Source organism: Actinia tenebrosa, unplaced genomic scaffold, assembly GCF_029948245.1.
Source record: "Actinia tenebrosa isolate PJP-AT-01 unplaced genomic scaffold, QUT_ActTen_1.0 PGA_scaffold10__47_contigs__length_13832649, whole genome shotgun sequence".
Taxonomy (NCBI): Eukaryota; Metazoa; Cnidaria; class Anthozoa; order Actiniaria; family Actiniidae; genus Actinia; species Actinia tenebrosa.
Genome location: NW_028292570.1, coordinates 9,215,297 through 9,242,139, shown reverse-complemented (window position 1 = coordinate 9,242,139; position 26,843 = coordinate 9,215,297). Strand labels below are relative to the sequence as shown.

Below are 26,843 nucleotides of genomic sequence, written 5' to 3'. Positions count from 1 at the left end.
GTTTGTGTGAGATTTTTTTAACTATTAGATCGTGAAGCTTCTGTAAAAAAATTCTGGAATTTGTCTCAGACATTGTCAAATTTTTCCTATATTAAGAAATTTTGTTAACAATAGAGCTTTATTCAGCTTCATATGTCTTGGGGTTTTTGAAAGGAAGCATGAATCAGATGTATGAGGATATATGGTGATGTCTATAAATGACGTCCATGGTCTAATGAATGTCTCTTATGGAGAGAATTCATTTGACAGACAATATATTTTTTGATAACTGGAGGAGGGGGGTCTTGGCCTTGTATGCAGACAAGCAGACACTGGGGATCACAGATGAGAGTAAGGGTCAAGATTACTATGCATGTTGAGAGAATTTAATTTTCAGGGCATTTTCTGTGTTTTTTGGGGAGGGAAGATGGGAAGGGAGAGGGTAGGGGAAGGGGAGGGGAAGGGGAGGAGGAGGGGGAAGGGGAGGGGGGGAGGGGAAGGGGAGTGGGAAGGGGAGGGGTAGGGGGTAGGGATCCAAGCTCTTGTTAATAAACATTTGTATGCATGCCAACAAGAGAAACCGAAAGCATAATCATATAAGCTAGGATTAGATTATCACCTATGTACTTTCTATAGGATAAATAAAGTGCCAAATAAAGAAATATTCTATATTATTGTATGAGACAATATATTATTTTTATAGTATAAAATTGAATAAAAAAAGCTTTCTAATTTAATACAATTCTATCTATAATCTATACTATAATATTGTTTTACATATAATTATGTAATAGTGCAAAGTAGTAAAACTTCACTCTGCAACTCAAAAAGCAACAGAATTTAACAAGTTGCACAATTTTTTTGTTCTTATTACTGAATAGATTTAAAAATCATGACTTCTAAGTTGAGCATTGCATGAAGAAAAGTTATTCTAACCCCAATAGGGTATCGATAGATTATTAAAAACCCCTAATATTGTCAATCTGAATTGTTGTTTTTAAAACAGTTATGCAATTTCTGATGAAGCATATCGTTCCATGAAGGAGGAACGACGGGATCAGTGTATATTAATTTCTGGTGAAAGCGGAGCAGGAAAAACTGGTAAGACACCCAATGTGTGGTTCTAGAAATTATCCATCCCTCCCCACCCCCCACAGAAAAATTTGAAGTCTCCAAGGGGTAGGGGGGTCAATGGAAAAATAGAGAGTTTGTATAGAAGAAAATTGGAATTTCTAGGTTAGGGGAGTTTTTAAATGGATAATTTCTGGAACTAAACGATAAATGTTAGCTGTTTTACAGAAGTTTAGGGGATTCAGGCAATTGTGGATCCAGCCAAAATTTTAAGGGGGGGGGGGGGCTAATCAAGTTTAGGGGGGGCCTAATTGAGTTTCTTCTGTCAACACAATGGAAAACAATAAAAAAAGCATCTAATTCTTCAGTTTTGTTTTGTTTTTTTTCTGCTGAATCCCCCCTGGATCCGCCCTTGTCAGGCTCCAGTCTTTCTCACCTTTTCACTTTTTGTATATTTTTGTACATATTCTAGAGGCATCTAAGAGAATTCTTGAGTATCTTGCTGCCATAAGCACATCGTCATCAGAAGTGCATAGAGTCAAGGATAGATTGCTCAAATCTAACCCTGTGTTGGAGGTAAAGTTATGTTGATTGCTAGCAGTGGATAATATAAGGAAGGGGAAAGAGGGACTATGTAATATCCTGACCCACCCCTAAAGAAGATTGTATCTGATTGTATCACTAAAAGTTATTGACACATTCTTTTAACATGGCTTACTCCCCCAGCGTTTTTATTATTGTTGCTTTATTACTTAGATTATGCATCTGTTTTATACAAATATGTTCCGTGCAAACATATTTTGGATATGCTTCTGCATTTTGCCAAAAATAATGTGTATCAGTATTTGTAGAAAATATCTAGTCCCCTTGCATCTTTGGGAAATCAAGCTGCTAGATCCTTCTTCCCTGAGTTAGTGGGTCAGATCCTTTTAGCCTCAAGATTTTAATCTTGATCAGGAAAACCAATATTTTGGACAATGTAATATAGTACATTTGGTTGATTTTTTTTATAGGCCTTTGGAAATGCACGAACCAATCGAAATGACAACTCCAGTAGGTTTGGGAAGTACATGGACATTCAATTTGACTTTAAGGTTTGTGCATAACATGTCCTCTTGTCTTATCTCCACTCATCTCATCTCCTTTCCTCTCATCTTATCTCCTCTCATCTTGTATTCTTTGAGGGCCACGTGTTGGATAACTCTCTGGGTTAATTGTGTCACACTCCTTAAATAAAAGTTTATGGTATTGTATTGTATTGTATTCTGTCCTTTCCTCTGTATCATCTCATCTCATCTCATCTCATTTCCTCTCATCTCATCTCCTCTCATCTCATATTGTCTCCTATCCTCTGTATCATCTCATCTCATCTTGTTTCCTCTTCCTAGCCCTAATACACTTCCATAGTTACAATTAAGCCTTCATTTACATTTGGCATTGTCAGATTACCAGAGTAATTGATCCTTTCTCTGTGTTATTTTATATAGGGAGCTCCATTCGGGGGACACATTCTGAACTATCTTTTGGAAAAATCAAGAGTTGTCCATCAAGCTAAAGGTAAAATAATGACTATAAAATACCAGCTGTCTTTTCTTTATTTTCTTGACATTTAAAAATCCATTATCTCGTAGGAGAAAGAAACTTCCATATTTTTTACCAACTGTTGCAAGGTGGGGATAAGGACCTTCTTGAAAAACTGCAACTGGAGAGAGACCCAAACGAATACTTTTATCTGAACCAAGTATGATATCATTAATAATAGATCTCTTTATCCTGGGCGTAATGTTTTCCCATTTCAGACCACATGTCATTTCCTAGAGTATCAACTCTTTGTTTAACGGTGCAAAAAATCTTATTCTCTAGTGAATTGCATTTGGTCTGAAATTGGAAAAAATTATGCCCAAGCTTAAAAAAGGGTTATTTCGCGTCTGGTTTGAAAGTTATTCTCTACTACGCGCTTTTGATAACGGTTTTATTGCGATGTTACACGCAAAGATTTCTCGTGCAATGTTTCTCATGAACAACATTATCGCACTTTGTAGAAGACTATGTTACTCGAGGAAATTCAGTTGGAACTTGCTTTGCATAAAAACGTGTTGCAAAAAGAAGGTCGTTCTACTTTTCCAACAACTAATAATCAGGAAATAGAACATGACGTGTGTTTGTCACTTGCAGTAATACAATTTTTTTGCGACACACCTTGCTCAAAAACGTTAGCAGCAACAACAACGACATCATCATCTATATACATCACAATAACTGTGCTATGAATAATACCAACAACAACAACGATAGCAACAACAACAACAACAGCAGCAGCAACTTGACAACAACGGAGTCATCATCATATCATCATCAACAACAACGCTGGCTAACAAGGACAGCAACAAAAACAACAACAACAAAATCAGGGATTAGCAAGGTTAGCAAAAACGACAAGTTCATCATCATCGACACAACAACAACGTCTTGAATAACACCAGCAACCTCACCAGCAACGAAGACAAAAGCAACGACATCATGAATAAAGACTACCATCAACAACGACGACAGTGCATGAGCGTATGACACATGAAGAAACCTCGTGCAATCTGCAACATGCTTTTTTTGCGAGACACCTTGCACGAAAAAACTGTTGCATGTAAAAGCGTCTTTTACTATAAAACCACTTAGCACAACTTAAACGCAGTGTTGAGATCTGACGGATTTGACTGTTTAATTTTCCAGGGTGAATGCGTTAAAGTGTCATCTATCAATGACCAGTCTGACTTCAAAGTCGTAAAGAACGCTTTGTCCGTCATTGAGCTGACAAAAGAAAAGCAGGATGCCTTGTTCTCCATTGTTGCCTCTGTTTTGCACCTGGGTACTCTTTCCTTTCAAGAGATAACTGAGGGAAATGACCATCAAATCACGATAGAGAATGCTCGCCCTGTTAACATCATATCCAAGGTAAACAAATACTTCTTTCCGCAGCTTTAACGTTGACAACCAGAATCACCATAGCCATGTTGTGGGTCAAAACGATAGAAATGTTCTCCTTTGATAAAAGAAATATATTATATCAAGGTGTAGAATAGTTTCTCTGGTATCAATATGAGATGAGGTTGTTTTGCGTGCCATAGCGGGAGTATGGAGCTCAGAAAACAATCCGGGTCCCTGATGTTGAAGTTGCCCCAAACGAGCCTAGATTTTATGGGACTCGAATTTTTTCTCAAGTTCCTTTACTTTCGCTGTGACACGCTTAACTATTTCATCTCCATCTTTTTATTAAAGATATTCACATTGAACAACAAGGCTTCCATGAAACGTCGTTTGTATTATGTAAAGGGGATTTCTTTTTTTCCCAGCTGCTTGGATGTCCAGAGGATGTGTTGGAAGCTGCTCTCACATCAAGAACTGTTGAAGCCAAGGGAGAGAAGGTATTGCTGACGGAACCAGTTTGATGGCGTAATTTCAGACCATGTCTTATTTTGGTCTCATCCATAGTATATTAATGCCGTGTCTATCAAGTGTTAACGGTAAACACCAAAATAACACTCGAGGGAATGACACATGATCTTGAATATAAAAAAATACTAAATCGCTGTATTTTCAATTTCAAGGGAGGTGTAACGGTACCATTGCACTCGCCTCTCCCCTCTCGACTCACGGGTTCAATTCAATTGATCCGTGAGTTAGCCGTGTCCTGACTTTGATCAGCCCAGCGGCTGTTAATCCAGGGTAACGATAAAAGTTTTTAAGGTTTTTTTTTTGAAGGTTTTAAGGTTTGAACTGTCCGCTGCCCTTCTACGAGAAGGAACGAACAATAATTACCTATTCAAGCCACTTTCGTGCTCACTTTCAACCAACTTCCGTTAGATATAAGACATTGTTTCAATTTCGGAGAGTTTGAGGCAAAGGCCAAGCGCCAATTTAAACGCTAGAAAGGACTATACGCATTGTCTTGTTTTGAACTACTATTATATTGTATCCGTAATTTGTAATTCATGTAGTGTTTATTGACTTTGTAATTATATCTATTTTATGCAGGACTCTATTTAAACTAGCCTGTGCTAAATTAGATGTTCCTGTTAAAATATTGAATAAGATAAAATAGAATAAGATAATTAAATCTCCCACTTGAGCATAACAAGTTAGTGCCTATAAATACGATACGCTAGTTAACAGTACTTGATCATTCTACTTGTTTTTAGATGAACACTCGTCTAACTTACGACCAAGCACTGTATGCACGAGATGCCTTGGCTAAAGCAATCTACGATCGTTTGTTCACATGGGTTGTACGCAGTATCAATGGCTCACTGCAAAGGAAGGTTGGGTTGTTACTGAATCTGTTATTATATTCTTGGGTTGCGTGTGATGTCATCACCACCGTCCTCCTCCTAATCACCTCCATCACTAACATCACCATCCCCCAACACCATTATAATCATCATCACCACCAACATCATCATCATCATCATCATCACCACCATCACCATCACCATCCTCCTTATCAACTCCATCACTAACACCACCATCACCACCAACACCATCACAATCATCATCGATATCAACCACCACCATTAGTATAGCCACCATCATCATTGTCATCATCGTATTCTAAACCACCTTCAACAACACCATCCACATCTTCGTCATCATTACGTACCATCATCATCATCTCTATTACACCACATGCATATGCTTCCATCTACTCATGTTTATTTCGTTTGTATTTTTTTTATAGAAGCACAACAGTCCTATTACCTTATTGGGATTACTTGATATTTATGGCTTTGAGATTTTTCAGTCTAACGGGTAAGACATCGAGTACATTCTGTTTTTTAAAATGATACATTCTATGCTTTGTTTGTGGCAATTGTGGCATAAATTTTGGCTAAGTTCGTAGAGCATCTGTCTGTTCCATGAAAGGTCGTGCATGAGTTTTTAGCTCCAGCATGCAGGCCCGGGGGGGGGGGGGGGGGAGTAGTACCCCCCCAACTTGGGTAGGGGTGTGCCGCCAGGACCTCAAAACCCTGACCCTATCCCAGACCTAAAATTTTGATTTTACATACCATACCCCAGACTAAAATTAAGAATTGTACACCCTATCCTAGACTAATAGAGGGAAAAGACGGCTATTCAATAGAATGCAATCAATATTTATTAACGTTTTTATTGTTTTTGTGCCGTCAGAAAGCGTAGCCTATTCGCCATACAAAAACGACCAATTCGTCTACCCTATCCCAGACAAAAATGATACCCTATCCCAGACAAAATGTCAAAAAATGATACCCTACCACAGACCCAAAAGCCGAAAAACCATACCCTATACAATACAATACAATACAATTTTATTTGGCACCTTATACTAATAGTACATGAGTGTTTGATTCCAAATATATTATAGGTATATATATATATACTATGTATTAGATAATTTTCTTAATTCATTTTTACGTATCAGCATACATTGATGAATGTATGCTGATATGGCTCTTTGTAGAGACGCTGATTTTGAATTGATTAAGAACATAAAACGACTGTCAGCGCTCATATTGTTGAAATTAATGCTGGTGTTTTTTTCTATGAACTCTCTTAAGTCGTTTCTATGAGAGTTATATAGTGGACACCAAACTAGAAAGTGTTTTTCGTTTTCTACTCCCGACTTACACACTGGGCAAATCCTTTCATCGTAAATGAGATAAGGCCTCTTATACCTCCCCGTTTCTACTTCAAGCTTATGGTTACTAATTCTTAATTTTGTAAGCGCCACTCTGTGCTTAATATTGGTGACTTGACTTAAATATTCTTCAAAGTTATAATCCGTTTTGAACTGACGAAAGACTCTGAGTTTATTTTTATGTCTGTCGTCTTTCCTTTCATCATTGTGGAGATTACTCCATAAAATTTGCCTCTCAATGTCATATATTCTTTGGGTTATTATTTTTCCATATTCATACCATCTTGGAGAAAGTTCATTTTGTTTCATCCAAATTATCCCCAATCCGAGTTGTTCTAAAGTAGTTTTAATTTTTATGCTCCAAAAGGCTTTTTTAGTTTCATTTTTAATATCTTGGTAGACTTCGGCTGAAAGTTTTTTTGGGTGTAGTTCCGACTTTATAATTTTATGCCAGAATTTAAAGCTTCTACTGCATGCTTTGCATTTTAGCGGAAACCTTCCTAACTCAGCTCTGCATGCAAGGTTACTAGCATTCTTTGTCACCTCGAGGAGCATTTTGCAAAATTTCAAATGAACAAGTTCCATGGGCTCTTGGTCTTTGGTGCTTAATGTTTCGATACCCCATATCTCACTTGCGTATAGAAGTATTGGTGTAACAAGCGAGTCAAACAGTTTTATAGTTAATTTGATATTGGATGTGAAAAATTCACCCATTTGTTTTTTCATCTGAAATAGTGCCTTTAATGCAGCTTTTTTTAATTCTTGTTTTGCAAACGTAAAGTTTCCAAAGGTTGTAAAATTTAATCCTAAATATTTATATGATTTAACGTTTTCTAGTTTAGATTTGTTCAAATAGAATTGGAAGTTATTCATTGTCTTCCCTGTATTATTGAAAACCGGGGCGGCACATACCCGTATAGCAAATATAGGGGAGTACCCCCCCCCCCCCCCCCCCGGGCATGCAGGACCATTATTCAGGGTCTTAAAATAGCTTGTAGTACTGGATTTGAAATTACACGAATCTACAAACGGGTAATTGAACCTTGAAGTGTTCTCTCATAACCACGTTAATCCCTGACTAACAACCTGTACACGGGACGTTAAAGCCCGGGGGGGGGGGGGGGGGACGTTAAAGCTAAGATACTGTTCAACTATTCGAATGCTGGCGATTTGAAGATTGTATCTTGATTATTAAACAGCCTACTTCATGGCTGTAATATGCTTCTCAATATGTATTTCGTTAACTCCTCCAGTGACAATAATTATGAAGTTTTTAAAGCGCATTGATGAAGTTTGTAAAAATACACTTATATAAGAACCGTTCAGTTATGTTTGGCCCTGGTTGCTGATGTAACGTGTTTTAAACTTCAGTTTCGAACAGTTTTGCATCAACTACTGCAATGAGAAACTCCAGCAACTGTTTATTGAACTGACACTACGAGAGGAGCAAGAAGAGTACAAGAATGAAGGAATCGAGGTAAACAGCGGGTATTAACTCCTATTAATAACCAACCAACCTTAATTAAGCAACCAGTTGTCAAAATCCCAAAGCGGGTTTCGCACCAATTTAAATAGTATAGTATATAGACTGTTTAGTGTTTTGTTAGCGGTTCACTCTCACTTGCTTCAGCTTTTTCCCCAATCTCTGTAGCTTTAGAACCGAGCAACATCTCGTTGTACGGTTCCAGCAGTCCTTCATGGGGGTTTTACATGTTCCTTACGTTCTGGTAACGATGACTAAAGTGAGAATTTTCTTGTACCTTCAGTGGGAGCCAGTGGAATACTTTGACAACAAAATAATCTGTGACCTCATTGAAGTGAAACACAAGGGTATTATCTCATTGTTGGTAAGTCTTCATTAACATAGGTTATCTGGGGTGCTTGCCATGTACCCGGAAAAACCGGAAATTCCGGTTGGAAAAACAAATAGTATGTGTCATTCATATGGGAAAGTTCCAAAAAACTCGACCTTTCAATTGAAGTAAATTACTTTTCGCGCTCTTTTCTGTACGTCTGGTAGACGCGTGTACCATTTGTCGGAATTCAAAGTTTCCCGCTCTTTTCTTCCCATCAGCAAACGAATTTTGAACTGCATGCCGGAATTGGTTTAAATAGTAACACCCCCCCCCCCCCCCCCCCCCCCAGAATTTTTTTTAGACCAAGCGTAAGATGTTCCCACTTCAGACCACGTGTCTTTCTCTTGAGAATAAGATTCTTTGTTTGAGTGGTATCACTATTCCTGTGTCTTCTCATGCACAACTGTTAAATAGAGAAATGACACTCTAGGGAATGACACGTGATCTGAAATAGCAAAATATTACAGCCTAAGCCTAAGTGGTCTATTACCAATAAAATGGTTCATCAGAGATACTTGATGCATCGGCAAGTCCCAGCTTGGCACAGAAAAAAGCTGGAAACTGAGGTTTTATACATGTAACACCACACCTTCTCCATGAGTAATTCCACTCTCCCTATTTACAATTTAAATCTCGAGCGTCGTGTAACGCTTGAAATCGGTGCAGACCGGAGAGCATGAGTTTAATCCATGAAGTGAGTATTAGTATAAGGGTTTTGGATGGTAGTTTGAATACTGATTTCTTTTTTTCTTAGGACGAGGAGTGTGTTCGCCCAGGACAAGTGTCTGACAGTACGTTCATAACCAAACTAGAAACGGCTATTGGTGGACATCCACATTTCTTGTGGTAAGGCCGTTAAGAAATTCTCAGAATCAAAATCAGCAACACTGACATCAAAAACAACAACCACACCAGCACCAGCACCATCAGCAACAATAACAACAACAACAACAACAACAACAACAACACCACCACCATTACCACCAACAACACCACCAACCACCAGCAACACCAACACCATCAACAACAACACCACCACCACACCAACAATAACAATAACAACAACCACACCAGCACCACCATTACCACCACCAACAACAAGAGCTGTCACTAGTACGACATTCAACAACAACAGCAGCAGTAACGACAACAACTATAAAAAAAACCAATCAGCAGTACGACGTACCACAGCAGCAGCAATAAAACCTGAAAAAAATAATAAAACAAAAGAGTACATTGCAAGTGTTTTTTACACTTATCTGCGCGATGTCATGGAAAGTAAGCTAGAATATGGATCTAATATTGACTCGTATGCTTTTCGTTTATTCTAGTCATGCTACTGGTGACTACGCTGAACGAAAATCCATCGCACGAAACGTAAGTTCAAAACCACCATTCTGGTTGGGCTGGCTGTGGTAATAATGACAGTCGAAAATACCTATGTCTTGTTTTGCAACAAATGCTAGACGCCAACAAAGTCATTTCGTCTGTCTTCACAACTTAAACATATTTCTTACAGGAATTTAAACTGAAGCACTACGCTGGCAATGTGGTCTACAATGTCACTGGTATGTCATCATAAACCCGTAAACCTGTCGTAAACGACCACTCCTTGCGTCGGGCAAGGTGGTCGCAGTAAAAAGGTTTGCCCATGTAAAGCGATTTCATATAGATGTATATGAGGTCGGTTAGTTCTTATAATGTGTAATTTTCCTCGCGATTGATTGCGCCATGGATCATTTTATGATCCATGATTGCACCAGGTGAAAGAATCGAAAAAGAGTTCGTACATAATTTGCGTTTTTAAATTTCAAAGAAAGAGGGGAAAATCGGTGTTAACCTTGGATTGTGGTTCTGAGTTTGGGATTCTAGATGCTTATCCAGTTTCATTTGCCTTTTTTAGGTTTTGTTGACAAAAACAACGATCTCTTGTACAGAGACTTGAAGGAGGTAATAAGAAAGAGGCTATTTGAATACTTAAAGACGATTTATATACATTGCCGTAATAACGATATCTAACGCTATCTACCACTAGGCCATGTGTCAAAGCACAAACATCATTACGTCGGAGATGTTTCCTCAAGAGGAAATGCAGTCTTTAAAGAGACCTGACACTGTAAGTAATACTGTGCATGTTCCCTAGTAAACCTTGCTAATATTTCACTGATCAGTTATTCTTATAGGATAATTCAATATCGATTGAACAAAAGCGTTGTTCATCGTCTGTACATTTTGATCTTGTTGACAATAGTGTTGTTACTGCTGATAACTGATGTTGTTTGCGGATCGTGACGCTGAATTAATAAAGCTGCTACGGCTGATATTTTTAATGCATCTATGGAGATTAGCAATGTGGATATCATTTAGTCGTTGTTGTTCTGGCAGGCTGGTACTCAGTTCAAGACAAGCTTGAATCACCTGATGTCAATCCTCATGAGCAAACAACCTTCTTACGTAAGATGCATTAAACCCAACGACAGTAAACGATCCGGTGAGTAGTTGTCGTGTCTCAGTCAGTGCCCATCGATAGTCTCATAGATAATTGGGGGCGAGCGCGCGCGCGTCCATTTTGGCGCGAAAGGTCCCGTCAAATCCATGGGACCTCCAACAGTAAAAGTCATCGGTACAACCGGGTTTTGACATTCGATTTTTCTCAAACATCTTGACTTTTAGGAGAGGATATTGCCTCTCTTTCCCTCTCCCTAAGCCATTGGTCTTTGTTTAGAAAAAGATCTTTTAAGTGTGACATCTTTCGCAAGATAAGTAGGCCCAAAACCTAAGATGATTCTGTTCTATGCAAAGAGGTTCCTTCATACAAGGATTTGTGTTTGAATAAGGATAAGTTATGGATCATATTTTTGCCTTTTCTAGTTGTTCTAATGAGCATTTTAACTCTATATTTAGTGCCTAGAAAAGATCTAATGATCTCGCCACTTTTAAATGTTCACCTGTAAACTCATTGATAAACACAGTTGCGATTAAGGAGGGTTACTTTTGCAAAAAATAAAAGATAAGAATTTTGCATTCTCTTTTTTATTTTATTTTATTTTATTTTGAACCATTCCATTATTGTGATTATTTTCTCAGGCAATTTTGACGAGCAGTTGGTTCGGCATCAAGTCAAATATCTTGGTCTGATGGAGAATGTGAGGGTCAGACGAGCTGGTTTCGCCTACAGAAGACCCCATACTTTCTTCCTTAACCGGTAATCATTCAGTCTGCATTTCACTTGCAAGATTAGCATATTTATGATACACTCAACAAAATTACTTGCTTCTGATTGGAAAAGAGGAGTAAAATTAAATCCCATATTGTACTCTGTAAATTACTTGCTTCTGATTGGACAAGAGGAGTAAAATTAAATCCCATATTGTACTCTGTAGAGTAATTTTGTTTAGTGTATTATAAACAAAGCATCGCACGATCTTCTCGTACAATTTGTAATTGATAGATACTCGTGATGTTTTGAAAGTTCTCATATTAACCCCACATAATCGGTGTTTTTATTGATTGTGAATATTTTTGATTAATAGGTACAAGTGCTTGTGTCCTGCGACTTGGCCGACGTGGCATGGTATGGAGACCCCCCCCCCCCCCCCACCCCCCACTTCCCCCTTGCACATTGCGCCTACCTCTATGTTTGGAACTATTTCTTATTCTTACTTGACTCTCGACTCTCTGGATTCACTTGCTTTATTTTGTACCATTAATGCAAATTTTCTCGCTTTCTGATTGGTCAAGAGCCATGATAAATAAGAAGACATACCAACAATTTATATAGTCAACAAGTTACGAATCGCTCGCGCACGGGGCCAACGCGCGCGGAAAAAAAAATATTTTAAAATTTTTTGTGCTTTTTTTTTTTTTGATAGGAAATGTTTTTAAAATTCTTGGCATATCATATTCTTATCATGTTCGAAGTTGCGTCGACTCGACTGCGATCTGAAGTTGTGCGACCAAATTACTAGTGTAAACGGGGCTTAGGAAGCGTGCGCGCAACAAAAACCTCATTTATCTTTTGTTGTTCCAGGTAATCCGAAGGAAGGAGTTAACGAGATCTGTGTTCATGTTGGCTTCAAACCAGAGGAATATAAGCTGGGATTGTAAGTAGCGCCTTTACTACCAGTAATCTACGAGTAGTATAAACCCAATAACAGGAAGCATGGGTGGCGTAGTGGTGAAATCGCTCGCCTCTCGTCGAGGGTTATTTCTCCGGGTTCTCCCACGGCGTTCCTCTCTCCACAAAAATCGACTCCTAAATTCCAATTCGATCATGGAACCGCACAGGCCACATGTTTGTTAGCCATGCACTGGCTATTAAATGCTACCCTCGAAAAAAACAAACAAACAAAGAAAAACGCCCAGACATGGAATCCCTGAATGATCACAGTGTTTTTAGTTGGTGGGATGCGCACTCCACTCATTCGTTTGGTCTGTGAGACTTCTTATTCTCAGGGCAGGAATTACTAGCAGTTTCCATCTCCTGTACTGGGTCTAGCGCATCATTCCTCGATTTCTTTTAATAAATAATAATGATGAGAATCAACAGTGGATTCCACAGATTTGCTCTTCTTCCACTGGATTCCAATTGGAATTTAGAAGTTGATTTTTGCGGACGGAAGAAAGCCAGGAAACCCGGAAAAATACCTTGAAGTACGGGAGAGAATTAACAAGCAACTCTACTAACAACACCGAGCCCGGTGGGACTCGAACCTGGGTCGCATTGGCGCTATCACCGCTACGCCACCCGTGCTTCACATTTCAAAATTACCAGGCAAGATCGTCTCTTTACTGAACCTGTATTGCATGCTATCTGGTATTTCTACAGGAGCAAGATATTCATCAGAAATCCTAAAACACTGTTCAACATTGAAGACATGTATCATACAAAGAAGGATAAGATTGGTGAGTTAGTAATCTATGAATATATCTCTCTGAGGTGCCACTCTTTAGAGAACAAACACTAAAAGCTATAAATCAAACATTATAAAGCGATAGAATTAGCATATTTTAACGCTATTCAGTGCTATTTGAGCATTGATTACATCTTTTCTAGGAGTCACCCTTTATTAACTCGTTGTGCAATACACATTTTATCTCCCCCTCCAAATACACACACACACACTGATTCGATTCCTTCCATCCAGGATCATGGGACATTCTGCGGGTGCAGAGTGAAGAAATATCATGAAAATCCTGCTGCATTTTTAGAGACATTATGGAAAATCTTGTGGAACCTTTTTAAAAATGTGTTTTAAACGTCCGGCTGAAGAAGAAGTCGTGTTGGAATCCTGCAGGGAAAATTCTACCGTCTATTTTGAGAGGGGGGGGGGGGGGGGGAAGAACTGCAAAAATGCAGGAGGGAGGGGGAGGGGGGACGTCATCTTCCTGATTAGCGCTAAAGCTGCAAAAAAAAATGCTTTTCAATTTTGTAATTATTAATTTTCATGTGTTAATCATTAAGTTAAGGAAATTCACGGGCAAAAGATCCCATCGTCAGATTTTTTGTTTTATTTTGCATAATCAAAGAACATACTAGAAGTAAATTGAGACTTCGTTTAGCCGTTGAAGTTCACCCTTTTTGCGTTAAAAACGTGCGACCAACGTACTGAAATCTGGAAAGTTATTGTAGGAAGCAAACATTTTACTGGAAAATAAATCGATTATCGGCTTATTTTTCACAAATGCTTTAAACCATTAATTACAAAACCAAAATTACAGAGTATTTACATTGGTATCTTTTTAAATCATCTTCAGCGGTCATTATCCAGAAAAAGTATAGGGGGTACAGCGCCAGGAAGAAATTCCTTCAAGTTCGTTTGGCAGTCACCACCCTGGCTGCACACTGGAAGAGATTGAAAGCACAAAGACTGTTAGCTCGAAGAAAAAATGCTGCTCATCTGATAAGGAAGTATGTATTTTTTTTCATTTTTAAAAGATCATTTCATTTACTTATACACTTTACCTTTTTTAAAATCTTTTCTTATACCTGCTTTTGATAGCAACATAAAAAGGCTGGAGGTTAACTAGAAAACTTACAGTTAACTTAGCCCTCAGACTCAAACGTATATATATATGTATAACTTTATAACGTATATATATATATAACTTTCACGTCTGATTGTTAATAGAATCTAGTCTGAAAAAAATGTATACATATTAATTATATTTTCAAGAGTAAATAAAGACAATTCCGTGCTACTGCATTTAAAAAAAATACGATGGATGCGTTCAAATCTAACAGTTGTGGCATTGGCGATATGGTATTGGTTCCTCGGACCTGCCAATATATTTGCTTCGGAGGGTTTTTTCTTTGGCTCTCCGGGTTTCCCTTCCCTCAGCTTCTAAAATCTACGATGTTTTTTCTGGGTCCTCGTGAATTGTGAAACCTGTTAGGTACTTCGTGCGAAAATTAAAATGAAAATTAAAAGCGAAAATTCCTCGTAGGTTCGTCAGAGGTTTCATCACCAGAAACGAAGAAGCAAACGAAGACAACGTCGGAGTAAGTGGCAAACTAATGTTGAAAACTTGAAATAATTGAGTTACACAAGAAATAGTGAGACCAACCATTACTTTTGTTTCAGTTCTTAGCGTACGTTCGCATGGCGTTTCTTCTCAACCTGTCGAGGAATCTTCCAAAGACAATCCTTGATAAGTCATGGCCAACGCCTCCTCCTTCACTTAAAGAGGTAAAGAGTACTTTTACGTTTTTTCGAACAAGGATGCGGTAATGTTGACTAATATTTTAGCTTCATTATTTTAGCGGTTTTTGTGAGCGGTTGGACCCGGAAATACGTCACAAATTAAAAATATTGAGCATTTTCCCACGGTTTTTTGCCTTCACCTGGAAAAGGCTCGGCAATAACAGACGACATCTATGAAAGCAATTCTTTTTACTTTCTTGGATCCTCTTTGATTTAAGTCTTCAGCTTTGTTTTTAATGTTCTCCAAAATCGAATATATATTATTTTATGCATGAAAAGTTCCACATGTGATAGCAATGCCTTACTTTAGTCTTGTTGAATCTCTTCCAGGCATCCGATCTTCTTCACCAATACCACTCCCGCCATCAACTGAGTTCTTACATGAAGAAGATGACTCCAGAACGTAAGGCACAGGTAGTTGAATGGTTGAGAACTGGATGAAAATCCATGTCACACGCTCTCTTTTGGGCCTTATATTCAAATAGCTGGAATGAAGAAATAGATAAAAAATAAAAAAACTTTGGAAAACTAGGACGGGCTGGTTTATTTAGGGATGAGATATTTATTATAAGTGTGTTCGACATAAATCAGTGAATAGGAATCTTCATCTGCAGCAAGGAATCTTAAGAAGCCTGAAGTGAGTAACCTGCGTGCAGTCCGGCCGGCTTTAACTCTGGTTAAGTTAGAGTCGGGCTTGAACGCTCTTTAACAACGTTTTTGGATTGATTCGAATTACTTTTCTTTTGCTGTGATTTCTAGCTTGACATGAAACTTTTGGCCAGTGAGTTGTTCCTAAACAAGAAAGCAAACTACCCTGCGAGTGTTGCCATCCCATTTGTCACCAACAGACTTGGTAAGCCATATTACACATACTTAAATTTTAGCTTTTCTTCCTTGGATGACGTCAGTCTACACAAATGTCAGTCGCACATAGTTGGAAGCCATTCAGAGGTCGAGTTAAATTGGCAGTGCGTTTTGGGACTGTAAAGTCTTAGACGCCATCTTGGAAATATTCCCCCTAAAACAATTCCACAATGCACTGTAATGCCAAATCGACCCAGCCTTTTACTCACTGACCACGGAATGGCTATGAATAGCGAGAGTCACAAAGTGGTGGTGTTTGTTTGGGGGATGAGAGGGAAGGGTAGGGTGGATCGACCCCGAGCAAAGCAGTTTACGGAAATAAAAGGCAATCAACGTTGAATATATTCATTCTCTCTACCATTCGTTATGTTTTGCAGACGTGTCCCAGGACATGCAAAAATCCTTAGTGTTTGATCAACAAATCGCGGGACCCACTGAAATGGCTAAGGTAAGACACCAGATACTATCTTCGATCCTGTACAACAGAACTTTCACAGGTTCACCTGCGATTATAATATTGAACGTTTTTTGACGCTTTTTTTACAGTACTGCGTTGGAGTTCGCAAATATGACAGAAATGGCTACAAGCCCAGATCACGTGTTCTTATTCTCACAGATACGGTCAGTAGCCTTGGATAATTCTTAACGTATTTATCGATGCAGATAATGCAGTAGGTAAATAGGGATGGACAACATGCCTTATCTGTCCAGAAAACGAAGCTTGAATCACTTTTTCGTTGCAGATTTTCCCTCATCATTAGTATAGGTCATAGCTGGTTTTTGTACTGGATACTGTTATCGATGCGTGCGTCAAAGACACCCATTGAGTAGCTTGAGTAAAGAGATTAGGAGGACTGTAAGGATGATTTAAATTGATTGTGCAGACCTTTTCCCCGGGGGGGGGGGGGGGGGTACTGCCCTATATTTGCTATACGGGTATGTACCGCCCTATAGGGTATGGTTTTTCGGCTTTTGGGTCTGGGGTAGGGTATCATTTTTTGACATTTTGTCTGGGGTAGGGTATCATCTTAGTCTGGGATAGGGTTAACGATTTGGTCGTTTTTGTCTGGCGAATAGGCTGCGCTTTCTGCCGACACAAAAACAATAAAAATGTTAGTAAATATTGATTGCAATCGATTGTAAAACCGTATTTTTCGTCTTTTAGTCTGGGATAGGGTGTACAATTCTTAGTTTTAGTCTGGGAAAGGGTATGTAAAATCAAAATCTTAGGTCTGGGATAGGGTCAGGGTTTTGAGGTCCTGGCGGCACACCCCTACCCAAGTTGGGGTGGTAGTACCCCCCCCCCCCCCCGGGACCTTTTCCCACGTTTCTTTGTATTCGTGCGCACTGTTTTCTGTTTATGTCTTACATGTGAGTTTAGTTACTTCAGTTATAAAGTGGCTACCATTTGGAGAATCGTTGGTCTTGAGAGTAGACGATAATAGAGACCTTTAGCACGACGTTCTTGCTAGGTACCGCAAATCTCAAACTGCAGTTCGACCACAGGCGTTTACGTGTTTACGTCCATCATTTAGCAAGGCGTCATAACGAATTGTTGCTTGAAGAGCCGCCATATTGAATTTTATTGATGCTGCGTGTTTCTCTGTGTTTGCGGGCGTTTTTAAGGGCCTGATCCCTGGCAGTTAGCGCACTAGCATAGGAAGAGGGGCACGGGGGCCACGTGCCCCCCAAAAGGTTGCAGTCGACACCAAAATTTAAATAATTCATGCAGGATTCCGGGATTGGTAAATCTAAGGGAAAGGAATGTGTGGCTAGTTTGAGCAGACGTTTGTGGGGAGGGAAAGGAAACGAGCCGACACTAAAAGTGTCTGCACAGCAGGCTAGATTCCTGTGGATTTGGCGGGAAAATAGTAAATTGTCGCCCTCCCTATAATCGAGATCTCACCATGCACCTGGGTTAAGGGTAAACCTCATGCTAAAGATCTCTATGAGTTATTTCCAAACACATACATGGTAGTATTTTATATGATTTCAATGATGTTCTTTCAGGCAATTTATCTGCTGGATGACAAGAATTTCAAACAGAAACACAAGCTGTCTTACTCTGCCTTGAAAGGTTGGTGAGGGGTTTTGATCAACTAGACTTTTTAAGGGGAGGGGGAGGGGGACAAGTGGGAATAAAACCTGTTTCTCCATTGTGGCACAAGCTGACACAAGCATACGCACAAGCGCAAGCCAATGCAAGATAAAATGCGTTGGCGGTTGCATCGCTTCTTTTCATAGTGATTAGAACATGCACTAGCTTTAAAATTTAATCTGCCTGTGTCACTAGTGGGAAATTAGGCTTAACAGATAAACAGGCTGTTGGGATTAGGTGGTGGAATAAATTGATGACATGGGAAAACGAGTTAGTATAAGGGAAAGAAAGATTGCTACACTTAATAGGAAGTTATTACATTAAACTTGCATGTGTAGTTGCAGAGTAGGTTGCACCCTTTTATAACTTATTTCCCAAAGTTCTTGTTTTTAAGTGTATTATTGTTTTCTGCAGCAATTTCTGTGAGTAGTTTAAAAGATGACGTTTTCGTTCTTCATATTGCTGGCACCGACAAAGAAGATAAGGTATTTTTGTGTGAAATCTCTATTTCTTGATGTAAACTACTCTTTCAATAGTTCTGCTATGCAAGAACTTTCATGTTATTAAAAAAATATTGTGCAACGTTTTCTTTACAAGTTAAACAATCATAACCACGTTTTTCCATTATAGTGAGAAAGGAGACATGGAATTGGAATTTAGGAATATATTGATTTTTGAAGTTTATTCTGTATTTCAATACCCAAATCCTCATTGTTTTTTAGGGTGATCTCATTCTTAGCACAAGTCATGTCGTGGAGGCAATTGTTCAAATTATTGTGGCACTTGACAAAAGAGAACTGCTCAAAATTGAAACAAATGAGTAAGTAATAACAGTGGGCTTCCCATTGTTGTCATGTAAACACTCCAGTTTCAAGTTCTTTGTTGTTCAGGGTTAGCTTTGACTTTGTGCAAAATAGTCATGTGTTCCAATGAAGGTCCCTGGAATTTCAAAGGGTTTGTATTGTTGAAGTTGTGAAATATTTACTTAACCATTGATTTTTGTGAATATTTAGACACATATATGGCTAAGCCAGAGTAAATGAGTTTGTAATCAAGGAATACACTGATAATTTGGAACTTGAAAAAGATCTATTACCCAAACAGTCTAGTTGTGGGAGATAACAGGGGAGTGCCGACGGACCACGTGCAGGTCATAAATCCTAATCTTTGTAACTGTTCGACTCCCAATACCATGCATAATAATACGTGCTGTTCCCCGTAAACTGAAAAACGGATCAACTCGAGGGTCAAAACGAGCTTTTAGATCACTGCTTAGGCGTCGTACAAAGGAATGACCCAAAATGAGTACCTTCGGCACCTCCCCCATCTTAATTACACTTAGGATGAAGTCAAAGGAGTCAAAAATTATTACGGAACGCTTACCTGATGGTTTTCGACGCTACGAAGTAGAAAGTGTGCTCGCAAGGGCTTAAATGTGGTTGAACCCTGGGCGTATGAGATTATATGACCAACCTCATACGCATACCTTTCCTCGATAGATAAACCTTATTAGGTAATAGTGAACACTAAATTGCACCTCGTGATAATGTGACACACGCTACTGATTTGTTTACAATACACTTAGTAAAATTACTGACTACTGGTAAAGAGTAAGGATGCATAATAATAGTCATGTTAAATAATAATTAAACCTCGAGGTCAAGTGGACTACTTTTTTGATAGTCAAGCAAGAAAACATAAAATCTCTATTTGGTTCAAATATCTTATTTATCTACATTTGTTTGACAGAATTTCACACAACATGTTTAATGGCAAGAAAGGCAAGATAATCTTCACCAAAGGGTAAGAAATGTCTTACAAAGAATTCTGGCTACATTTCCACTTTTTTATTCAGTAGTGCAAAGGGCAGGAAACATGTTGTTTATGATAAAGATTTTCCTAATCCTCTGCTTTTGTCCACAGAAGTAAGTCCTCTGCCAAGAAAGGAAAGAATGGTTACTTTGAAGTGGTAGGTAAAGTACAAATGTGCTTCAATGGTAGATCCGAATGGACAGGACCCAGACCTATTTTGTTGTGGTACAATGTTCTCCCATTACAAACCACATCATTTTTTCGAGAATAAGATGCTTTGTTAGACTTGTATCCATTTTGATGTGTCGTCTCCTGCACAACCATTAAACAAAGAAATTATACTCTAGGGAATGAAGCATGATCCCTAATGGGAAAACATTGCACTAAGATGAATTAGGAGAGATAACTACAAGCTAAAAACTAGCGTGAGCTGCATCAGTGTTTCTAATTCATCTTAGTATAAATGATATAAGGGTAAATTTTACACCGTGAAAAAGATGAAAAAAAGAACTCCTCTTTTACTTCGATGAAGGACTAGCGTCCGAAACGTTAGTAAGTTTTTTCATCTTTTCAGTGTAAAATTTACCCTTTTATCATTACTAAGATGAATTAGGACAATTAAGACAATTATGGCAAACCCTGTGGTACCAGTCCCTCAAAGACTTTCAGTAATTTGCATGACAAGTATGACTGCTTGACTTTTAAACAGAACAAATGAAGGTGTCATTTTTATTGTCTATAGGTTGCACAAGCATAATCCTGAAGTACTATCAACAAACTACGACCAGTAGACCGCGCTGATGGTGAAAATAAATGACCCTGAACATCGTTCTGACGGCAGATTGTATTTGTTAATATATCATGTTTATTTGCTGCTTAAATTATGGGTACATTCTTAAATAATATACACATGAAAGAAATGAATCTTAAAAATATCATAAAAATAATTAGAAAAAAATTGTAAATTACAAAATTATGATTAAATTACTTATAGTACACAACAAAATTACTCGACTCTGATTGGTCGAGAGGAGTACAATTATAGCGTTAATTGTACTCCTGTAGGAGTTCCGAATTAAGTCGCTATGGCAACACGGCTAAAACAATGTCAAAACAATTACTTTCTATCATTTTGTACTTAAAAAGCATAAATAAGCTTTTAAAGCCGTAAGAACTCATCTTTTTTATGCATTTCAGTTGCACGATGGACTGGAAATCGGCCGCCAAATAGACAAAGATGAACGGCGTCGCTTCGCATTTTTTACTGAAATTTTGTTGAGTGAACTATAAACAAAAAATCGCACGATCTTCTCGTACAATTTGGAATTAATAGACACTCGTAATGTTTTGAAAGTTCTTCAATTGTACTCGCCTAAAGGCTCGTGCAATTACAAGAACTTTCAAAACATTACTCGTGTCTATTAATTTCCAAATTGTACTCGAGATCGTGCGATTTCCTATACTAATATGGGCACCAAATTGGTAGAAAAAAAATCAAAAATGGATACAGAAGATCTTTTATTCTCATATAATTATAAAGGTATCTTTGTTGGATGGCAGGAAGAAAAATTCATATTAGTATTTTTACATAAGTGGATATAATAAATCTGGCACGCTCATTGGTAACAATTATTTACATCTTATGCTGCTATATTCACTTACAGGTGAATTAAGTGCGCACTCACATGCTCATTTGTCGATTCTTGCCACTAGTTGCAGAGATAAATAAAATTTGAAAAAACGAAATAAACTCTCTCCCATTATTTATTATATTCACTTGTGTTAAAAATACTAAAGCAAGGCTCAGTGAATATCGGGAAATATTTACCTCTGCTAGAAGACTTGTGTCTCGTTAAATTTGATATTCAGTTTGCCTTCGGCAAATAATTCTCAAATACTATAAACCTCTGAAAACAAGCCCTGCGCTTAAATTTGCCCAAGGTGTCTTTTTGGTCTCAGAACAAAAGAATCATGTGACAAGGGGCTTATTTTCGTAGGTTCTCGTAGGAAGGGGATTCTCTAATTTTCTGTCATTCTGCCTTGATTAACCAATCATTAAATAACCATAATGGAGCTGGTTATTTTATTACACTATAAATCTCTTCTATTTATCTATTTATTTGTAAACACTATAATAAATAATACAGATAGCATTACCTGAACCTTGTTTGAGACTTCCATATAAAACTATTTTTTTGCTTTCTTTTCTCACTAAAATAACTGTTCAGCGTTGAATAAAATTCAAAAATAAATGATCTAGATGTATTTTATAATTAATTTTAAGCTATACCATAAACATATTGACTTTTTGTTCACTCTAATCAGTGATTTTGTTATAGCTCTGCAACTCAACATAAATACAAATAATACCAGCCCCAAGATATCACCTCGAGGAACTCCAGATTTCACTGGGAGGTTACTAGAAGTGCTGCAAAGACAAGAAGATATAACTAGCTAAAAACTAGTGTGAGCTGCGTCGGTGTTTCTAATGAAACAGTAATGATGAAAAGGTAAATTATACACCATGAAAAGATGAAAAAACTTACTTTTTTTTTTTATTTTTTATTTTTTCAAAAAGTTTTTTCATCTTTTCACGGTGTATAATTTACCTTTTCATCATTGCTGCAAAGACAGTTAACTGATCAGGCAAATGCTCTTAAACTAACTTTGAGAAATAATTGTCATCAAAGAGTGTAGTTCCAATCTAGCGGTTCCACATACCTTTCTTTGAATGAAAATAATGATGTAATCCTACAATTTTTTTCCTATCTGCCTCATATCCTGCCATTAGTATTCTGTCATACATTTCAATATCCTCTCCTCCCCATTTGTACTTGAATTCTTCAATATTCATGCCTCCAAACTTGTCCCAGTCTTTTTTGTATATTCCTACCATTCCATATCCATGGAACTCCCAGTATGAACCCATCTTCACTACTGCATTTGAGCCACACTCTAGACGCGCCAGTACTGGGGAATAGGCTTGAAGTCCCAAGACAGTATGCTGATGACAAAGATATAAAATAAATTGCTTAAAAATAGGAACACAAGAATTTAGGAGTGATGTGACCGGATGAAGTGCAAAGTGAGGTGAAAGGTTCTGGGGTAAGGAATGGGGTGTGGAGTAGGGGTGAGGTGTATTTGAATAACAAAGGAATGGAGTGTGCAGTAGGGTTAAGGGGTATTGAGAGAAGATGTGAGTGGATTAGAGGTTAGGTCGGTGTTAGAGGGAGAGGGAGAGAATTAAAGGGAGGGTATTGAGAGAAGATGGGATAGGGTGTGGAGTAGAGATGAGACGGAATAGGGTGTGCAGTAAAGGTGACAGATGATTGTTTGAAGGCAATGGAGTGTTACTGATATTTGCTATTAAACAGGACAGTGTTCACTTTCCAACTTCCAATAAATATGATCTTATACTCTAGAATATCGAACCATTTTCATACCTTGCGCACATCATCAACAAAGTAAGCAGGGACATCAAGATGCAAGTCCAGGATAACAACGATTCCAAGAGGATCAGTGACAGCATTGGCAGCCTGTTGAAGACCAAGAGTTTTATGGAACCTCCCTGATGTAGTTAAAAGCATGTAGTTTGGTAATGAGCTGCTCTCTAAAGCTTGCTTCAAATCTGCATGAGGACTCAGGAAATCATTGATGATAATATTAAAATTGACATCCTTGGTCTCCTTATAAATTTTGTCCATGTTGTTAATGAAATGATAGACCCATCGTGCCTGGTTGTGCCCAGATGTAACCAAAAAATTGACCATGCTGGTCTTGTTCCAGCTGAAACCTTCAGGATAGCATAAACTGCTGCTTCTTTCTGGCAAGTAAAGATACTCTGAGAATTGGAAGCTTTTTTCAGTCTTGATGTTACGGAACTGTAATTCCACAAGATACCGATAATGTTTTGACTCAATATTTATGATATTCTGAAGCTCATAATCCCTATAAGAATACAGAACTCAAGGTTAGTAAAGGTTGGAAATATCACTTAGACTTAAGATACTGAAGCTGGCAAATGCTATTGCATTTATGGTGTCTATTTATACTCAGTTTGTATGAAGGGGATACTACATGAGACAAGGCAAGAAGATTTTTCATGCAATGATGCAAAAAATTCTTTATTTTGAGTTGCAAGGTTTTGACTTTGGAATGAAAACTCACAGAGTGTTGTTGAAATTGAAATTTTACTTCAATTTGTTTGTCTTGGATGTTACATGGGACAGCCTACGTAATGCATTCAGATTTTCTGAATACATTACATCAACTGAGCAAGTGCTGTCCAAAAAAACTGTTTTTGCAAATCCTCTTGTGTAACTTAGCCTTAAGGTATCAGGGTACCCCAAAATTGCTATGAAAGATTGATTTTTAGGTTTTTACATTTTGCGAGAAAATGCACGATAAGCTATCATTTTCCAAAAGCTATTTTCCAATAGCGTTATTTAATAGCGAGAAATAAATGAAAAACGACTTTTTAGCTTTAATAGTTTTCGATTTATTGTTGACATCACTTGTCAACGATCCGTCGTTACATCTCTATCAGCCACTGTTGTTTTACCTTGGACGCTTTTGGACCTTTGTTTTGATTCCCTGCTGTTTGCTTGCTTTTCTCTTTAGTTAGGCGTACATTTAAAAATAAAAAGTATACCCTGAGCGAACAAAATGTCTGAACTTGAATAATACTAGCGATGAATGCCTAAAAAACACTACTGAGCGATACTGAATAAGCAAAGTTCAGTTGGGAGTTTATCTGAACTTCCCGCCCTGAATAACAGTGATAAAGTAATTCGATCTTGGTTTCTGGATACTTTATCTGTCATCGAGAACACATTTTGGTGTCCCTAATCTCCTTATGTCAACAAATGCACTTCTTGGCTTGAAAAACAATCTTGCGTTTTTCTCGGAAGTGATTTTGCGTTCAGTTACACGTATATTTTGAGTTTGTTGTCAAAGGGAATTTAACCGATTTAACTGAAATTTTGAGGAAGTCATCTTGGATAGTCGTTCTTCAAAAGTGTGTCTCCGATTTTTGATTTTTTGTTTACTTCCAAAGTTATCTTGGATTTTGGCTCGGATACAGCTGATATAGCAGCGTCATAACTTTAGGAGCGTATAAAAATGCAACGGGGCAACTAATCAAAAATCGGAGACACAATTTTGACAAGTGATGTCTTGTGATCTTGGAAAGGTAATAAGCATTGGTTTTCGATCATTACCAGCTGTCATCGAACTCCGCGAAGATGCCTAGGTGAAAATTTGAATAATTCGCTCTAACTTAAAAGGATAAATTTATTTTACAAAAAGCAAAAAAAGGAATAGTTTCTACATTTATTCAGCTTTCAGAAAATGTATACTTTGTTGAGGTTTTGATTAAAAGGTTTTGCGCTATTAAGAGTTTAATGCACACTGGTCGCTAGGGGTACCCTGATACCTTAAGGGCAGGTAAAATATTGTATAAGACTAAGTTCATTAACTCTTATGTTGTGTCTGTCTGACCCATACCACCCCATAACAATGACAACACCACTTAATTATGGCAAATCAGACCATACCTCAATCCTTTGTCTACAAACTGCTTTTTCACCATATCAACGACCTTCAAAGCTTCACTCTCTCCTAGAACATCATTACCAAAAGTAACAAACCCATTTGATTCTGTGACATTAGAATTATCAGATGGGTATAATGAAGAATAAATGTTCTCCCATTTGGAACCATATCTTTCCAACTTGCGTTTTATTAAATACTTTGGCTTATAAGGACACTTGGGAAATAAATCCTTTATAAGCTGTTGAGGGAAAAATGGAAGTTGATAAATGTCTTCTCTGTGATATATCTCGTTAGCAACTTTTGCCCTCTCAGAGATATTTTTTCTATGGATTTTAAGACCAGCTAAAGGGAAAGATTTAGGATTTACGACGTCTCCTGCAATGTGAAGGTCATCTTGATATCCATGAAAATACTTGGCTGAAATTTGCTGAAAATTATTTTTTTCGCCAAATTTCCACTCTAAACTAATAAAATCCTTTTCCCGGCTACCACCATGCTTGTGTAGAATTTCGAAATAGTAAAAATTAGACCTTTTTAATTCGATAAACTCATCACTAATTAGAAAGTCTGTGCCTTGCGGTGAAGCAATCTGTAGTATTCTCCTACAATTTTGAGGATTTTTGTCTGAGCTGAGCCAGAATTCCGCTGTTCCACTTGCTTTCAAACGAAATAAAACCCCAGTGCTTTCAGGAGCTACGATAAAACCAAATACACGTTTCCCATAGCTTTCCCCTAAATTTTTAATCTCTAAACTTGGATATAATTTTCTTGCTGAAGGGACGTTGGGAAAACATGGAAAGTAGAGAAGTGTTCTCAAATCTGAACCACACAAGTTGAACCATAAATGGATATTGATTTGTTCTGCTCTACCAGAATTGACAGATGCAAATACTCCAGTTTTTCTTAATGTTTGGATTCGAAGAGTTTCTGTGTAGTTGTAGAGATGTTTTGAGGAGATATAATGAGGTATATGCGGATGACCACGTTGGCTGATTAAAACAGCTATTGTTGGAATTTCTTCTTCTCGTCGTTTTCGTTGGGCAATATTCCGCACCAGAATCAGTATTCCTGCTAAAAGCAGGAATAAAACTGTAGTTTTTCGGCGGCATCTGTTAACTACGATCCGAAACATGAGTTAAGAAGGATTTTTTTTTACAAATTTTCGATCACAACCGTATCTATATAGACTGATTCCATAGACCGGTGTTTTCGCTCTTGTGACAATTGGATTTTTGAGGGGG

The 26,843-nt window shown here is 37.9% G+C and overlaps 2 protein-coding genes across 3 annotated transcripts in view; one reads left to right on the top strand and one right to left on the bottom strand.

Annotated features, from left to right (window-relative positions):
• Nucleotides 1-22,304, top strand: part of LOC116303747 (unconventional myosin-Ic) — a 23,703-nt gene extending 1,399 nt beyond the window's left edge. For both annotated transcript variants that reach the window (XM_031713335.2, XM_031713334.2), the window contains 34 exons: nt 986-1,080; nt 1,523-1,626; nt 2,064-2,144; nt 2,538-2,607; nt 2,682-2,791; nt 3,778-3,999; nt 4,398-4,469; nt 5,244-5,363; nt 5,780-5,850; nt 8,087-8,192; nt 8,482-8,562; nt 9,326-9,417; nt 9,903-9,948; nt 10,091-10,139; nt 10,475-10,521; nt 10,607-10,687; nt 10,957-11,062; nt 11,659-11,776; nt 12,105-12,145; nt 12,602-12,674; nt 13,400-13,476; nt 14,329-14,482; nt 15,019-15,073; nt 15,156-15,260; nt 15,606-15,689; nt 16,035-16,128; nt 16,517-16,587; nt 16,686-16,760; nt 18,150-18,216; nt 18,652-18,722; nt 18,960-19,057; nt 19,987-20,040; nt 20,161-20,206; nt 20,792-22,304. In XM_031713335.2, coding sequence (XP_031569195.1) covers nt 986-1,080; nt 1,523-1,626; nt 2,064-2,144; nt 2,538-2,607; nt 2,682-2,791; nt 3,778-3,999; nt 4,398-4,469; nt 5,244-5,363; nt 5,780-5,850; nt 8,087-8,192; nt 8,482-8,562; nt 9,326-9,417; nt 9,903-9,948; nt 10,091-10,139; nt 10,475-10,521; nt 10,607-10,687; nt 10,957-11,062; nt 11,659-11,776; nt 12,105-12,145; nt 12,602-12,674; nt 13,400-13,476; nt 14,329-14,482; nt 15,019-15,073; nt 15,156-15,260; nt 15,606-15,689; nt 16,035-16,128; nt 16,517-16,587; nt 16,686-16,760; nt 18,150-18,216; nt 18,652-18,722; nt 18,960-19,057; nt 19,987-20,040; nt 20,161-20,206; nt 20,792-20,806 — 2,851 coding nt within the window. In that variant the 3' untranslated portion in view covers nt 20,807-22,304. The remainder of the gene's footprint in view (nt 1-985; nt 1,081-1,522; nt 1,627-2,063; nt 2,145-2,537; nt 2,608-2,681; nt 2,792-3,777; nt 4,000-4,397; nt 4,470-5,243; nt 5,364-5,779; nt 5,851-8,086; nt 8,193-8,481; nt 8,563-9,325; nt 9,418-9,902; nt 9,949-10,090; nt 10,140-10,474; nt 10,522-10,606; nt 10,688-10,956; nt 11,063-11,658; nt 11,777-12,104; nt 12,146-12,601; nt 12,675-13,399; nt 13,477-14,328; nt 14,483-15,018; nt 15,074-15,155; nt 15,261-15,605; nt 15,690-16,034; nt 16,129-16,516; nt 16,588-16,685; nt 16,761-18,149; nt 18,217-18,651; nt 18,723-18,959; nt 19,058-19,986; nt 20,041-20,160; nt 20,207-20,791) is intronic.
• On the bottom strand, nt 20,892-26,843 carry LOC116303752 (uncharacterized). Its single transcript, XM_031713344.2, has 4 exons — nt 25,605-26,843; nt 23,493-23,997; nt 22,771-23,053; nt 20,892-22,477 (listed from the first exon to the last, which is right to left on the bottom strand). Exons 1-4 carry the CDS (start codon nt 26,732-26,734, stop codon nt 22,455-22,457), a joined length of 1,941 nt encoding a protein of 646 aa, XP_031569204.1. The 5' UTR covers nt 26,735-26,843; the 3' UTR covers nt 20,892-22,454.